Source organism: Fukomys damarensis, unplaced genomic scaffold (assembly GCF_012274545.1).
Source record: "Fukomys damarensis isolate Sample0158 unplaced genomic scaffold, DMR_v1.0_HiC HiC_scaffold_23, whole genome shotgun sequence".
Taxonomy (NCBI): domain Eukaryota; kingdom Metazoa; phylum Chordata; class Mammalia; order Rodentia; family Bathyergidae; genus Fukomys; species Fukomys damarensis.
Window position 1 is genome coordinate 22,639,512 of NW_022900935.1, and position 17,049 is coordinate 22,656,560.

Sequence of the window (17,049 nt, forward strand, 5' to 3'; positions counted from 1 at the left end):
AAATGGTAATAGGGCTCTGTATGTCACTTATTGTATTGCTTTAAAATGTTTTCCCTAAGGCCTCAATTTCTTTTCTTTTCTTTTTTTTTTTTTGGTTTTTTGAGACAGGGTCTCACTATGTAGCCCAGGCTGGTTTTGAACTCACAGTGATCCTCCTGCCTCAGCCTCCCAAGTGCTGGGATTACAGGCGTGCACCACCACACCCGGCGCTCAATTTCTTAATAAAAGGAAATAATACCTATCCTATAGAATTGAGAACCAAATGTAACTGAGGTGTGTAAAGTTTTTAGCACTAATAACTGCTTAATGCTGGCTATCATATTTTCACTTGTAGTTTATGAGTGCATTAGTTTTTCCACAACCTCATCAACATTATTCTCAATTTAAAATTTTTATTTAAAAAATAAAATTTTATTTTAAAACAATGGGCATAAAAGTATACTGAAAAATAGACTGTTGCTGTTCCACTCCCTTCCTCCTTTCCTTATTCTTCTCCTTTCATCTTCAGTTGGAGATAGGAAGACCAAAAGGAGAAATTTTTTTTAAATTGGGCTCTTAAGGCATGCTGAATTTTCTTATGTAATCTCTGTTTATCAGACCACTAGAAAGGATGATCAAAATATATTAAAAATGGCTATTATATCAAACCTATGCCAAGTTCAACCTCTCAGCTCAATCCACTAACTTGTTTATTGAATACCCTAGTATTTATTGCACTGAAGTTATAGCTGTGAACAAGACACACTAGAGGAGTCTCTACCTATGGAGGTTTTGTGCCTTGGAGGGCGGCAGGGACAGTAAATGATTATGGAACTAGACCATATAATTTTGGATGGTGAGCAGTATGAAGAAAATCAATGATCTGAGTGACAGAGGGCTACTTTAGTTTGGATGCAAAGTGGCCTCTGTACAGATGACATCCGGGCTCAGCCATCAAAGACAAGGAGTGAGGCAGGAGACTGGCATGGCAAAGCCGGCTAGGGAAGTAGGCTTGACATGTTAATTACAAAATCTCAGGCAAAGAACAGTTTCTAAAGCCCTGCATGTGCACTTCTTGTGAGAACTTGAGCAGGCTTTCCATAAGTAGGCCTAGACCTGACCAAGGAGAAATACAAAAGGACAGTAGCTTCTGCTACTGTGATCTCTCACTGCAGGCCACCCTCGTCCTACAGAGTGTGTTCTTCTACTTTCACTTGGCCCAAACTCATCTACACAGCCTGATTTTTCCTACTTTTAATATATGTAAAACCTTGCTACCATTTGTGCTTGTCTTGACCAATGCTTTGTTCAGAAAAGAACACCAGAAAGAACCTAGAAAGGATCTCTTAAGGAGATTCTAGCGCTCAAACCCAGTGACAGGAGCAAGCCCCTTTCCCCATTAAGATGTGTTAGAATATTTTGGAGCAATAACAACTAGTGCTGGTACCAAAGGCCTAAAGAGATTTAATTTCTCAAGGAACAGAAAGGCATAGTAACTGAGGGGGAGTGGTACCGAATAAGGCAGGAGGTAGCCAGGGGCCAGATTTATGCATTTAGAGTGGGGAAACCAAGTGTGACTGATTGATAAGCACAAGGGCAATTTAACGGGCCAAGGCTCCGTGACAAACGAGCTGGAAGCTTGTGGCAGAACAGAAGTTAAAATTCTCGAGTTCTAACTTCAAGGAAGCGTTACTTACTGAACAAGCCTATGTGCCACGGTGTTCTGATGCTGACGATGGACAAAGGTCTCTTCATGAGTTTCACCACCTTGAACGGAGGGAAAACAAAAAACAACAACAAAAAAACAAAACACTACATATGATGGTTCTGAAGCCCTGGCTTCAAGGGCTAAGTACCTTCGAGACTTAGTCCAAACGCCCTACTAAAGGAAAATTAGTTTGTACTGCAACTAATACAGCCATATGAGCGGGGTGCCCGTCGACCTGTACCAAAAAGACACCCACACTTTCCTCCTCCTCCTCCTCTCCTTTTCCCGCTCTACACCCCCCCCCCTCTTGGCTCCCTCCCCTCAGTGGTCTCCCAGCTTTGACGCGCCGGCTGGAGCGAGCCTGACGTCAGAGGCGGTGCTTCAGGGGACGGGGCCGGGCCTCGGTTGGCACCTACTGCGTCTGCGCTGTGGGCCCTCCTCCTAACCCCCGCCTCCGCGTTGGGCTGTGTCCACCGGAATCTGACTTGTGCTTCCGGGTCAGAGCCATGGCGGTGGCAAATTCAAGCCCCGTTAACCCTGTGGTGTTCTTTGATGTCAGCATCGGTGGTCAGGTGAGATACGGGCGGCCACCCAGACCTGCGCTGAAGAGAAAATGCACCGGGCTGGCCAGGATGAACTCGTCATCTCAAGGAGAGGGGAATCTGGAAGCCAGAAAGTGAAACTACATCAGAGCCTACCGACATGGCTAGAGGGAGGAAGGGGGAGGAAGAGTCTGGCCCACCTTAGCTCTCGGCTTCTGGAGGGACTAGGCAGAACGAAAAGTTAGCCTGGGGAAACGGAGGTGGAAGATACCGAAAGGCCTTGGGAGGTGGAGAAGCCCGACTTGCTCCCAGCTCCGTAAGCCGTTCATAGGCATGGACTGAGCCTTCTGACCGTCTCCTGCCGTTTACAGGAAGTTGGCCGCATGAAGATTGAGCTGTTTGCAGATGTCGTGCCCAAGACAGCCGAGAACTTCAGGTAAGGAGATGCCCTACCTGTGCCGGAGTAGTCGAGCCAGAAGCCAGGCCCCATTCAGTCTGCAGAGTCGTCCAGCTCCCTCTGTCGTCCCCTCACTGCCCTTGAGATCTGGGCATTACTTCGTGTGACTGGTTACGGTTTTTATATTTTTCCCGTATCGACCTGTTAGTCTTATGCCTGGGTATTTAGACATCTGACTGACTGGTTAGTGGACTACAGGCTCCAATGCCTATAGCCCCTACAATCTTGAGATTAAAGGTGTCAGCAGCTGGGACGTCATGACGACTGACTCGTGCACTGTTTTCTTTTTTAGGCAGTTCTGCACTGGAGAATTCAGGTCAGTCTCAGATGTGTTTGACTTCTCTGCCTGAACCTGAGGAGTGTCCTGGGATGCAGTGAGGGTATTAGCAAACCATGGGCTGGTCTGTTACCCCAGGAGTCTACTCTTTTTTTTTTTTTTTTAATTGAGTTTATTGGTACAATCTAGGTATACAATACGGTTACATTCGTCATTGGGATTCTGTACCTTTACATAATAGGTCTTGAACTACTCTTATTTTATTCACCTTTTCTTATCTCTCCTTTCCCCATCACCTTTAGGAGAGTCCCTTTGACTCCAGTGTGTTGTAAACTAGAAAGGCCTGTGATTACCTGTCATTATTCCAAGTCTCTTTCTTTTTGGTTATAGAAAAGATGGGGTTCCAATAGGATATAAAGGAAGCACCTTCCACAGGTAAGGCTTCTGACAAGCCATTCTAGGGCTTTTGGAATAGTCATGGTAGCAATAGGGGATTGCTTCCAGATTCCCCCACCAATATTAAAATCTGTGAGTGCTTAAGTTTTTTATTTAAAATGCCAGTTGGGGTGGGGTTTCATGGTAGAGCATGGGCCTTGGCACTCATGATATCTGGGTTTCATCCCCAGCGCCATTAAGAAAAATATTTGCACATTTTCCTGTATTCTAAAGAACAAAAACATTTGCACATCCTCCTGTATCCTATTGATCATCCCTAGATTGCTTATAATACCTAACCCACTATAAGTGCTATGTAAATAGTTGGTATACTGTACTGTCGGAATATTGACAAGGATAAAAGATTTGTGCCTATTCAGTAGAGATTCAGGGTTCCTACTCCCTTAATATTTTTCCCTGCAGTTGGTTGCAAAGATAGGAAACCTGTGGATATGGATGGTCAGCTGTACTCCTTTAGGGGACTAGACTCTTTAAAAGAAAGTAAAAGCAAGCTTGGCATGGTGGGGCACACTGGGCAGGCTGAGGCAGGAGGACTGCCACCAGTTTGAGGCCAGCTTGGGCTACATAGTGGGTTCAAGATCAGCTTGAACTATATAGGGAGACCCTGTTTCACAAAACCAGACAAATGAATAACTGAAAGAAAAACCAGAAGTTAATTCTTAGATCTCAATAAGAAATGTTTTTACAGACAACTGGTTTGAAGATTTATTACATTTAGGGTTTTAAAAAAATACATTCACAGTCCTTGTGCATGTTTATATCTAGCTCATTGTTACTTATACCTACTTTTTTTGTGAGGGGGATCAAACTCAGGTCCTTGTACTTGCAAAGCAGGTGGCAGCACCACTGAGCTAAACCCTTGGCCCTTCTTTTTTGTTTTGTTTCTGGGGTTTTTTGTTTGTTTGTTTGTCTTTGGCTTTTGTTTTTTGAGACAAGGTCTCACTGTGTAGTTCAAGCTGGTTTTGAACTCAGCTCAATCCTCCTTCCTCTGCCTCCCAAGTGCTAGAATTACAGGCATGTGCCACCATGCCCAGCAGTTATACCTAGTTCTTAAAATGACAAAATATGATTGTCTAAGGATAATCCCATTCCCTCAGGCCATTGGAAGGGAAGTGTAGCTATATTTAGTCTCATCTTAATATAAAATTTGCCCTCTGGTCTCACTGTAGTAGTAATGATGTCAGCATGTAATTGTCAGCTTAAACAATAAGGATTCTCCAAAGAATAATGATATTTATTTGGGAATAGCAGGGCAATGCAATGTGAACACATGTGCCATAATAAGCTGCATATTTAAGGAGGTTGAGGCAAGAAAATTTTAAAGGCAGAAATGAAGAGGTTACATAAGATGTTTTGAATTAATAGTCCTTAACTACAAGGATCAATAACAAAAGTAGTTCTAGTCTCAAATTGACAGGTGGTTGCTGGACAGATGTTGTCACGTGCATTATATTTTATATGAAGTTGCATTAGCCTTTGTGCAAGGTTGTGGGTCTGGCAGACTGTTATGATAGTTACTGATATCTGGCCGTCATCTGTGAGAACACTTCCTTCATAACCTCCTAGTTTATTTGTTTTTGTTAGGGTTGATACAGAAACTGTTTTGATTCTGAAAACTTTCATATAACTCTTATCAAGAACTTCAAAGTTATGGTCCCCAGTTCTCAACAACCCTCCTATAAGGTAATATGCATTATCTACATTCTACAGAGGAGGAAACTGAGGCTAAGAAAAGCTAAGGACCCTGTGTAACGGCAAGCAGGTGTCATGTTTTGTTTTGTTTGAAACGGTGTCACAATGTAGTTCTGGCTGGCCTTGAACTCACTATGTAGCCCAGACTGGCCTTGAACTTGAGCTGTCCTGCTGCCTCAGTCTCTCAGAGTACTGGGATTACAGGTGTACACTACGCACTACCATACCCCGGTAGCCAACAGTTACTGAGCCTTTATGTACAGCTCATTTCACATATATTCTCTGTACTTTTCCTCAAAATTTACATTAAGCCTTTGGGCCTTGGTTAATATTTCAGTAGTTCTTCCTGCAGGAAGCCCCTTCCTCTTATTGTTTAGATACCAGATCATGCACTTATATTAACTCTGAGATGTCCTATTTAACATGAAAGCCTGTTTTTATGATTAGTGATCCTTTTAGCTGACTTGTTCCAGGAAAGAATAATTATTCTGTAAGCCAAGATGCTAAAACACTATAGTTTAGAATTGGTATTAATCTAATACTACAGTGACTAAGTTAATACTTTTCTAAATTGTAGACTTTTCTCTCAAGATCCTCTGCTCTCTCTTTCAGGGTCATAAAGGATTTCATGATTCAGGGTGGAGATTTTGTTAATGTGAGTGAGTACTATTCCATCTGATCAAAGATCCATAGGTTCAGTTTTTGTTGTTACTGCTGCCACCATTAGTTTTCCTACAGGAGGTCTTCAGAACAATAGCTAAGTTTGATGAGGAGAGGATAACCTTAGAGATTTTGTTTAAGGCCTTGAACAGTTGCTTTATTACCCAGACTTCAGTTTGCTCATCTGAAAAGCAGGGAGGATGATTATGCTTATTGCACAGGGTTGTTGGGAGAGCAAAAATAATAATAATGATAATAATAATAATAATAATAATAATAATAATAATAATAATAATAATAATAATGAAAATAAAGCTAGTTTAAGTAGAAAGTGGGACTTTATGATAAGATGAGTGTTTCATGGAGCCAAAAGAAGATATAGAACCAATAACTAGCCACATAGAACTAAGGTAGTCCTTTTTTTCTGTTTCTCTATTGTTCCCTACACATCTGTGCTCTGTCCTCGAGTCTACCTTGTGGAAGATAGTCACCTCCATCTTCTAGTTTCACATGATGCAAATTCAACCTCAGAGGGAGCATCTGTCCTACTTCCAGATTTCCAGAAAAGGAATTCTAGTTGGCTCATTGTGAGTTAGGTGTTCTTCCCTGATCTAGTCAGCTTTGGCCAAGAGGATGCTATTATGTACAGACCAGACTGTCAGGGGCTTACCCACCCTCACAGGCAGTTTGGAAAAGTCGGGTGCAGTCACTTGAGTGGGTACTTTTATGTTCTGTAGAAATGAGTGTCTTTGGGAACGTCAGGGATTGTATATGTGATCACCTGTTCTTTTGTTCCCTACTCTGCCTATCTTAACTGACATTTCTAGAAACACTGCTGTTACTCTATTATCCAGTCTGTGCCAGGCCCTGCCCAGTATTTGGGCTTGCAGGCGCCTTGCATGGGTCTTGCTTTGATTGCATGATAGGACCAAAGAGGTGTGGTTTTAGAGGTGATCAGTAACAGAGTAGACTTGGGTAGAGCAGTATTGGGGATTAAACTCAAGGTCTCATTCACACTAGGCACAGGTTCTATCACTGAACTACATCCCTAGTCCTTATGTTATTTTGAAACAGGATCTCACTAAATTGTCCAGGCTGACCTTGAATTTTGGCTTCTCCTATCTCAGTCTCCAGATTAGCTGGGATTACAGATGGACAATCACTATGCCTGGCTCCAATGTAGACTTTAAAGAAATTAGGCTTTAGGTGCAACAGTATACTTCCTTTGGTTTCTTTTACTCCAAGTTGCTAACACTTCCCTTCTCTCTACTCAGGGAGATGGTACTGGAGTCGCCAGTATTTACCGGGGCCCATTTGCAGATGAAAATTTTAAACTTAGACACTCAGCTCCAGGCCTACTTTCCATGGTAAGTGAGGTCCAATCAAGACTTTATATGAATTAAGAATTTAGGTGAGTATTAGTTGATTTCTGGGCCCTTGTTGAAGCCCCGCTGGACTTGTACCTCCTTCCCTAGCCCGGTTTGGTTTTGTTGGGCAGTACCTGCTAGCAGGCTAGGGAACCAAAACTGAGCTCTGATGTATTTCTTACCTTTATTTGAGCCAGGATGTGCAAGATTACTGCTCAAAATGCAGCCAGTTGTGCTGTCAAGACCTGGTGTTTACCTGCTCAGAGTGCTGTATGTCATGACTCATTGCAGCCAGGAACCCACACTGCCTGGTGACCACTCACTTTTTCTAACTCACTACTGAGCACCCCTCCTCCATTTATAATCCTGGCTCAGACATCTCAGTCCCATTCATGGTCCTGCGCCTTTCTCACTTACACTCCCTTATCTAACCCATGTCTGCTCATTCTCCTTGAAGTTAACTTTCCCTTGTTCACACCTCATCCATCCTTTCCCTTACTTCCTTCTCACTTCCTTCCACTGATTTCCCTCCATCAGAACTCCAGTTTTCACTTCCCTGGCCACAGTACTTTCATGTACATTCTCTGTCCTACATGCTCTTCACTCATCCCTTTAGGCTTTCATTAAGTAGAGATTTGCTCATAGCCACTCTGTTTTGGCCTCATGGTAAAGCATAAAGAACACAAGTATGATTCCCTGCCGTTGTGACACTTAACATGTAATGAGAAATGCACATCCAGAATACACCAGCCAGTGTGGTGTAGTAGTTGATATCAGTATATTAGGCTGGGGGCTCCCTAGTGTACATGGAAGGACTGCAAGGACCCATAGGAGTGGTGGTGATTGCTGTGGAGAAACCTTCACAAAGGGAAGAATACTTGAGTTTTAAAGGAATTCTGTACCAGATGACATGGAAAGAAAGAGCATTGTGAGTCCAGTAAACAAGGTCTGCACCCTTGCGGTAGGAAGGTGTTTTATTAAAGGACAAAAATTGATGAAAGTGATGAAGTGATGAAAACATAGGATGTTTAGCGGGAAGGGAATGCCCAATCAGCTGAAGGGACAAGTGGGCCGAACTCCTGAAAGGATTCAAATGACAGAAAAAGGGTGAGAGGTGTGGACTTTCATAGATTCTAGAGAGCCATATTGCACTTTTTTGAGCAACATTAATCAACTTTGTGTTTTAGAATGAAGACCCTGTCTCCTATGTTAGTGGCATATAAGGATGGAGAAGCTGGATTAGGGAAACAATTTAGGAGGTTGCCCTAATAATTGACAAAAAAGATAGGTATTAGACAGAGATAGATCTTTTCAAATAGGAAGAGAATCAAGAGATGGAGGAGGCAGGAAGGGGACATAAAAAGAATTAAGATGTGTTATGTACATGCACCAGCTCCACATGATGAAGGTAATCATTATATACTGTGCAAAGCATAGTGGCACACACCTGTAATCCCAGCACTTGAGAGGCTGAGTCAGGAGGATCACTGAGAGTTGAGGCCAACCTAGGCTAGTCTGAACTACATAGTAAGACCCTGTCTCAAAAATAACAAGAAAGAAATCATATACTGCCAACATATACTATTAAAATTTTTTAAAAATTAAAAATTGGGCAAGACTAGTTTAGCAGACAGTTTGCAAGCCCCCTTTTAGGAGAGCCAGGCTGGGCAAATACAGTTAAAGATTGCAGAAGCAATCTTAAATGGACTCAGATCTTTGCTACAAGCATTAGAACACCTCTCTGCATGCCACAATGTTAGCATCTGTGGAGGAGTCAGGAAAATGGAAGGAAGCCCTGGTCTCTGCTACCTTCAGGCTGGCACTTGCTAAATTGTGCTGTCACGTGTCTTATGACATAGTTGGTTTTTCTCCCATCCTCTGAGTTTTTTAAGGTCAGAAACAGGTCTCATTTGTCTCCAGACCCTACCACCTAACATAGGAAGGCTGCCAAACACATATTGATGAGCAACAGAATGGTTATCAGAATAATAGCTGACATGATGGGATACTTGTCAATAAGTGCCTTACCTGCCTTAATTCATTTTAATACACTCAGACATCCCTTTAAGTTAGGTAATGAGGAAACCGAGGCATGGAGAGGTTAAATGACTAAATGAAGGCCACGTAGTGGTGGAACTAGAGTTTAAGCTAGGTCATCTGGCTACAGATTGTCCATAAACATAAGCTGTACCAACGAGAAAAATAAATAAGTATCTAAGAGCTGAGAGTTCAGTGAACTACAAAAATGTGTCCTATGTGGTGTAGCTCAGTAGTACAGCACTTGTCTAGCATGGCCAAGACCCTGGATTCCATCCTCCATACTGAAAAAATAATTATAAAACAAAATGTGTTGTATGAATGTTTTAGTGTCTGTTTGCTAACAGGTGATCATACATGGGCAGGAAAATAAAGATGTGGAATTAGGGTCCCCTGGGAATTCTGTCCCTTAAATTTCAAAGTTTGGGTTTACACTAGCCAGTTCCAGTGCTCCCTTAATTTCATACTATACAAACACCAAAAATAGCCTTCTTTTACTCCATTCATCTTAGAAGAGCCAAAAATAGCCTCATGTTACATGGGATAGTCCTAAAGTATAATATAAAGTCCCTAATTAGAGATCATCCCTAGACATTGTATTGCTTATATTATATATGCATTTTTTACTTCATAATTAAACATAGAATCAACCATTTTAAACTCATTAAGCATCTGATTAAGACTAGTGACCTACCTATTTATTATAAGTTCTAGTTTTGTTTTCAGTAGTTTTTTGGTTTTGTTTTGTTTTGGTACCAGGGGTCAAACTCCGGACCTTGTGAGGCAGTCAGAGGAACCATTGAGCTAAATCCCGAGCTTTGTTGCAGTAGTTTTAATTTTCTGCAATTTTGTTTCCCTTAGTAGTAATAGCATTTTCTGTTTTCCATTTTCTACTCATTTTTCCCCAGAATATGCAATAAAATCTTCACATAGTTACACAGACATTTTTGTAAGGCACTACTAATAAAACTGGAGTTCACTGATATATGAAAGCCTGAATTTAGGATATCAAAGGCATTTTATTGTTATCAGTATAAATGTACAAAAGGAGACTTCACATGAAAATCAAATATTTGGAAAGTATCACTCTGATGTAAAAGCATATTCTTTTATACATTATTATACAATGCTTTAAAAATAAATTTGATGCAGAATATTCACACCAGGGAAACTATTTGGTATTTACACATATGGGACTTATTTATTTCACTTAGGAGTATATCTTCAATATGTATCCATTTTCCTATGAATGAATCTATTCTCTCGCTCTTTATGGCTGAGTAATATTCCATTTTATAGAAAAACCACAACTTCTTTATCCAGTTTCCAACGGATGGGCAAATAGGTTGTTTCCAAGATTTAGCTATTACAAACTGTGCCGCTATAAACATGGGTGCACATACTTCTCTGTGATATGATTCTTTTAGTTCTCTTGGAAAGATACCCAACAGAGGGATGGCTGGGTCAAATGGAACCTCCAGTCCAAGCTCTTTGAGGTATCTCCATATTGATTTCCATAGTGGTTGCACTAGTCTGCACTCCCACCAACAATGGAGGAGGGTTCCTTTCTCCCCACAACCCCGCCAACATTTGTTATTGTGTGATTTCTTGATAGCAGCCATTCTTTGTGGGGTGAGGTGGAATCTCAGTGTTGTTTTCATCTGCATCTCTCGAATGACCAGTGATGTGGAACATTTTTTCATATATTTTCTTGCTGCTTTCACTTCTTTGTATGAGAAATGTCTGTTCATTTCGGATGCCCATTTTTGGATCGGGTCTTTATATTTGGGGGGACTGATTGTTTTGAGTTCTTTATATATCCTTGATAATAGTCCTTTGTCTGAGGTACAGCTGGTAAAAATTTTCCCTGGTGTGAATATTCTGCAACAATGCATAAGATTCTAATAAGATTACTGACATTTAGAAATGGGAGGAAAGGAGCTAAAGGTGTAGGGAAGGTGTGATACGTAGGGGAAGAACAAAAAGGGAAAAGAAAAAAATGTGAGAGAATGAAAAGATGAAAATAAAGTGTTTGTAGATGGGGAGGGGAGGAGGGGGTGAAGGGAGGGCAGAGGTAAGGGGAAAAAAATGAGAATCAAGACTTGCCATGTAAAGGTACATGATCCCAACAATGAATGTAACTGTACTGTATCCCTAAAGTGTACCAATAAACTCAATTAAAAAAAAATAAATAAATAAATAAATTTGAGGGAGGAAAAGGATTTTCTGCTTAAAAAATGCTTTTCCCTGTAAAATGTAGTAATAGAAAGTTTTGGGTGATGACTAGCTTTGCAATTTCATACACCTTCTTACCTTTTTTTTATTGCTATTTTTATAATAGAGTACAAAGCCGTTTAGACAAAACAGCTTATTGCATGGGCAACAGGTCTTTCCCCGAGTTGTAACTATAATTCACTTATAATCAATTTTGGACAAAATATACCAAATCATATCCCATAAAGAATTTTCCCATTAAAAAACTCACACTGTAGGAAAAATGTTCATTTATTGAAAGATCTGGCTTCTAAAAACTAGTGGTGTTATGCATTCTGTTCATCTCTATTCTTGTGTCCCTATTTAGGACCTGGCTTATAATAGTTGCTCAGTCAGGTTTGTAGGAAAGTATGGAGGAGTCAGGGCTATAGACTTTTGGGAATCTTGCCCTTCAGCTCACATGGCCAGGAAAACTTACTGCAAGTATATCCTGTTTCTGTCAGGCAAACAGTGGTCCCAGTACAAATGGCTGTCAGTTCTTTATCACCTGCTCAAAGTGCGATTGGCTGGATGGGAAGCACGTAGTGTTCGGTAAGTCCTACTCCTGTCGCATTGTCCAGGTCCCACTCTCACTAAGATTGTTCAGCTGGGGCCAGGGATTTAGCTCAGAGGTTCCGCCACCTGCCTCGAAAGTGCAAGGTCCTGAGTTTGATCCCTGGTACCAAAAAAAAAAAAAAAATAGGGAGAAGGACCAGGGGCCATCTGATCTACTATGTAAGTACTTTGGTAATATGTATTCTAAGGGAAAACCCAGATTATAGCACCAAGGAAATGCCACAGAGGCAGCATGGTGCAGGTGGCTTTGGAATTGGTCAAAACTGAGCTTGATCTCTAAATCAACAGTTTAAACCTGTGACCTTGGGCAAGTCCTTGCACCTCACTGAATGTCAATTTCTTTTTTTGTTTTGTTTTGTTTTGTTTTTGGTACTGAGGATCAAACTCAAGTCCTTGCACTTGCGAGTCAGGCTCCGGAACCACTGAGCTAAATCTCCAGCCCTGAATGTCAATTTCTTGAAGTTAGTAGGAGGATATAGTGAGACTATATCCTAAAAATAGGTATTGAAGCTGAGCATTGTGCTGCATACCTGTGATCCCAGCACTCAGAAAGCAGGAGGATCATAAGTTCGAGGCCATCTTGGGGACTATCATGAGATCCTGCCTCAAAAGAGCAAATCAAACATAAAACAATGGGCATTAGGAGTTGGAAAGTGATATACAAATGAGAAAAATAAAATCTACCTCATATTCTTCCTGCAGGAAAAATCATTGATGGACTTCTGGTAATGAGAAAGATTGAGGTAAGTCCGCTTGGGTGTTGGTCTCAGTCTTTCTGGTCTGATGCTATCTGACTAGCAGTGAGGAGCTGGAGGAGGGTACATGGGCTCCAGATGGTTAGGCCCAGTCTCCCTCAAAAAGGACGAGAGACAATGTGCTTCTCAAGTGTTCTACCTCTGTGGCCCACACTGAGGTTTGGCCTCTAAGGAATCCTTCACTTACTTGATAAAACTCCACCCCTTAGCACTGCATTCAGAATCCTTCATGATCTAACTCCTGCCTTTCTGTGGCCTCTTCACCTGCTACTGCCTCCCTGGTATTTCAGCCACGTTGGGTTACTCGCTCTTTTTTTTTCTTTCGTACTGGGGATCGAACTTGGGTCCTTGAACTTGCAAAGCAGGTGGCAGAACCACTGAGCTAAATCTCCGGCCCATACTCACTCTTGTTTAACACACTGTTCATGTACCTGCCTCCTGCTTGTTCCTGCCCTTGAGTCTTTGCTCATGCTGTTTCTCCTGCCTAAAATGCTCTCTTTTCCTCCTGGTGGGATCCCATACATCCTTCTAGCCCAACTCAGCGTCCCTCTTCTGTGAATCCTTCCTTGCTCTCTTTCAGCACTACTTTAGTTACTCTCTCATACCTTATTATTATTGTTATGTATCAAGGCTTAATATTTTCTGAAATGTTTTACATTTTCTCTTTGGTTTGTATTACACATATGCCTTTCCTGCTGCTAGGACATTGGTGAAGGCATTGGTGAAGGCTCAGTGAGGAAGTAACCAAGGGCCTGAGTGGATGAGTCTCTATGTGCTTTTTTTTTCTAGAATGTTCCCACAGGCCCCAACAATAAGCCCAAATTGCCTGTGGTAATCTCACAGTGTGGGGAGATGTAATCCCAACCAAGACTGAATCATGAGTCAGGTAAGTGTTCCTTTCTCCCATGGGTTAGGAGTCACACCCTAGAGAAGTCAGCATGTTCTAGTGGAAAGAACTTTAGACTCAAAGACATGAGACTGAGCCTATTTCCTCTCTCTATGACCATAGAGAAAATTACTGTCTTCTCTGAGCCGGTTTCCTCATCTGGCAAAAGGAGTGAATACTTATATCTAATCATTGTAAGGATCAAAAGATAAAAGAGATTTAGCTCAGTGGTTCCACTGCCTGCATCAGTCCTCAGCACCAAAAAAAAAAGATAAAAGTTTATAAAAGCACTTTACTTTCTACCACATCATAGTGTAGCAACCTGAAAACCACTAGGGCAATTTCTCACGGTACTGTCAAACTGTAGTTCCACTCGGTAGACAGCTACTGTAGAAGGTAGCTGGCTTCAGTCCTGGGTGACTCGTGGGACTAGCCTGTTATCTGTCATGCCTCTCTTTAGAACGGACAATACAACTCCGAGCCCTGACTTTGTGTTTGCTGCCCTTACAAGTAGACACTCACATTGCTTAGCTTACAGGACGCCCTTCCTACCTATCCTTGCCACTGTCTTCTCAGTGCTGGGCAGCACACAGGAGGAATGCTGTATACCTTCCACCCAGATCACCAGTGATTAGCATTTTTGTTCTATCCTTTTGACTTGATATTTGTTCTGGCTTTGCCCTCTTCCCTCGTCCCATTCCTCTCTCTTTGGTCATCTTGCTCCTCATCTTACTTCCCTCCCTCCTTTCTCTTTCCTTTATCTCTTTGTTTCCAATTTTAAAATTGTAGACTTCTTGACACTTTATCCCTAAATACTTCAGGAAGGAACTCTTGAAAATAATTATATTTTGCATAACCACAACACAATTATCTAGTGTATAGTATATGTTTGAACTTCTCAGTTGTCCTCAAAGTTATAGCTTTAAAAAAAAAGATCCTAGCCACATGTGGTAGCACACAGCACTCTTACAGTTGCAGCTACATAAGGGCCAACAAGGCAGGAGGATTAGTTGAGCACAAGACTTCAAGACTAGCCCAAGTGACGTTGTAAGACCCCTTCTCAAAATGGGATAGGATAAATTCAAGAGAAGTTATAATGGTCCTACATGTCATTTGTTTTTAATTATACAAGTAGCATAATATGATTTCTTTATGAAACCTTTCACACCAAGAGATAAAGTGAAAGTCCCCCTTGATAATACCCCACTGCCAGCCTGATATATGTTCATCAGGACATATTCTTTGCCCATCTAATGTTAAGGGAATTTGTTTTTCATAAGTGACATCATATTGTATCCCTCCCTCTTTTTGTTTTTTGTTTGTTTGGTTATTTTGGGACAGGATCTCACTATGTAGTTGAGACTGACCTGAAACTCATTATGTAGCTCAGGCTGGTCTCACAGTGATCCTCCTGCCTCAGCTTTCCAAGTACTGGGATTACAAGCATGCACCACCACACCCAGCATTGTTTCTTTTTTTTTTTTTTTTTTTTTACCAAGGATCAAATTTAGGACCTTGTACTTGTAAGGCAGCACCACTGAGCTAAATCCCCAACCACTGAAGACTTCTTTCTTCATGTAAAACTCTCACATAAAAGCAAACCAAGGGCCAGGGATTTAGCTCAGTGGTTCTGCCGCCTGCCTTGCAAGCACAAGGACCCAAGTTCGATTCCTGTATCAAAAAAAAAAAAAGCAGAATACATTTTCAGCAAAAGCTGGCATTGCGTGTTACTTATATGATGTCTTCTGTTAAATTCTAAATTTTGATGTGGTAAAAATTATCAATCCCTTAGGGCTTTTCTGCTTTGTCTTATATAAGAAGTCAATACCTTAAATCATAATATCTTTGGGCCGGGGATTTAGCTCAGTGGTTCCACCGCCTGCCTTGTAAGCACAAGGTCCTGAGTTTGATCCCTGGTACCAAAAAAAAAAAAAAAAAAATCATAATATCTTCTGCATTTTTTGAGTATTTCTATAGTAAAAAAAAACTTTAGTAGAGTTAAGAATTTATTTTTCTGTGTGGTGTAAGATAGAACCCTGATCTTTTATTCCAAATCTAGTGAGATACCAGACCACTTTAATGACCATACAGAACTTCATCTCTAACATACTTTGTGTTCAAAGCACTTACAGGCATTTATTAAAAGTGTATTACATGAGAGAGCAGAGAGGGAGAATGTCAGGCATTTTAGGCAGGAACTGGTGTGAGCAAATGTGGGGTAGGAATGCACAAGTGTGTACTGGGGGCCGCATGTGGACCTCTATGTTGTCCAGCCAGATGGTCCCTTCTTAGGCCCAGCTGATACCCCACACCTTCCTTTCTGCCCGTACCTGGGCCCTGTTCGTCCCCTTCAATAGCTGCTGTCCGTTCCCTCTCTTTCCCACTCGTTTCTTTGCTGTGACTCCATTTGAGCCATAGGTCCTTTTCCTTCTGAAGATTGACCACTGATCATTACTAGAGTTTAGAAGATAGCAAAAAGAATAAAGTTTAGAATCCTCTTTTCTGTATGTTTGAGTCCTTCCCAGAAAGTTACAAAAGTCCATGTTGAGGGTTTTTGGAGGGTGAGGATCATTAACCTGCCTTTCTTGTCCTACTATTAAAAAAGTCATGTGAATCTCTGTCCCCATGAAGTCTCTTCTTGTCAACCTGCAACCCAAGTAGAATAAATTCCACAGGTGGCCTTTTCACAATCCAGAAGCCCCCTACACCAAGACTGCTCAAGAGACAGTCCTTTCTGTAATAATGGAATTCCTCCTGTCTGGACTGTCCAATATGGTAGTTGTCAGCCACATGAGACATTTGAGTACTTGAAATGCGGCTCAGAGGGGCCCAAGGGGAATGTGTGACTGAAGAACTCAACGTTTAATGTTTTTACATTTTAATTTTGAAGAGTTATTTGTGGCTGCTGTGTCAGACTGAGCTGTAAACTCAGGTTGCCTCCAATTCAGTTTCCTAACAATGACTTGCTCAAGATACTGTATCTAACAGCTAATACTTAGGGTTTATTGTGTACTTCTTATGTCCACATATTAAATTAAAAATTTCGCCTGACCAAAGAATCTGCTTTTAGCCAGGTGTGGTGGCATACTCCTGTAATCCCAGCACTCAGGAGGCTGAGGCAGGAGGATCACCATGATCCAGTTTGAACTACATAGCAAGACCCTGTCTTGAAAAATAAAACACAATAAGTCTTCCTTTACTTTACTTTTTAATTTTTTTATATTTGGGGTTTCTCATATAAGAAAAACCATTTGATGTTTACATTTTGAGAAAGGAAAGATGAGGGAAAGGAGCAGGAGAAAAGGGATTAAAAGTTATCAGGATAGTGCTGGGGATTTAGTTTAGTGGCACCACACCTACCTTGCAGTGCAAAGACCTAAGTTCAATCCCTGAATCCCTGGTAC

The 17,049-nt window shown here is 41.3% G+C and overlaps 1 protein-coding gene across 3 annotated transcripts in view; it reads left to right on the forward strand.

Annotated features, from left to right (window-relative positions):
* The first annotated feature begins 2,134 nt into the window (after positions 1-2,134).
* The window catches only part of Ppih (peptidylprolyl isomerase H), a 19,137-nt gene continuing 4,222 nt past the window's right edge, over positions 2,135-17,049 (forward strand). For 2 of the 3 annotated variants that reach the window (XR_782153.3, XM_010633975.3), the window contains exons 1-9: positions 2,138-2,259; positions 2,601-2,665; positions 2,979-3,002; positions 3,354-3,398; positions 5,724-5,766; positions 7,046-7,138; positions 11,893-11,980; positions 12,707-12,747; positions 13,549-13,645. Coding sequence is in view for 1 of the 3 variants with exons in the window: in XM_010633975.3 (XP_010632277.1) it covers positions 2,194-2,259; positions 2,601-2,665; positions 2,979-3,002; positions 3,354-3,398; positions 5,724-5,766; positions 7,046-7,138; positions 11,893-11,980; positions 12,707-12,747; positions 13,549-13,617 (534 nt within the window). In the remaining 2 variants the exon portion in view is untranslated. Of the gene's footprint in view, positions 2,260-2,600; positions 2,666-2,978; positions 3,003-3,353; positions 3,399-5,723; positions 5,767-7,045; positions 7,139-11,892; positions 11,981-12,706; positions 12,748-13,548; positions 13,646-17,049 lie in introns of all 3 variants that reach the window. The other variant, XR_782156.3, reaches the window with a different exon arrangement.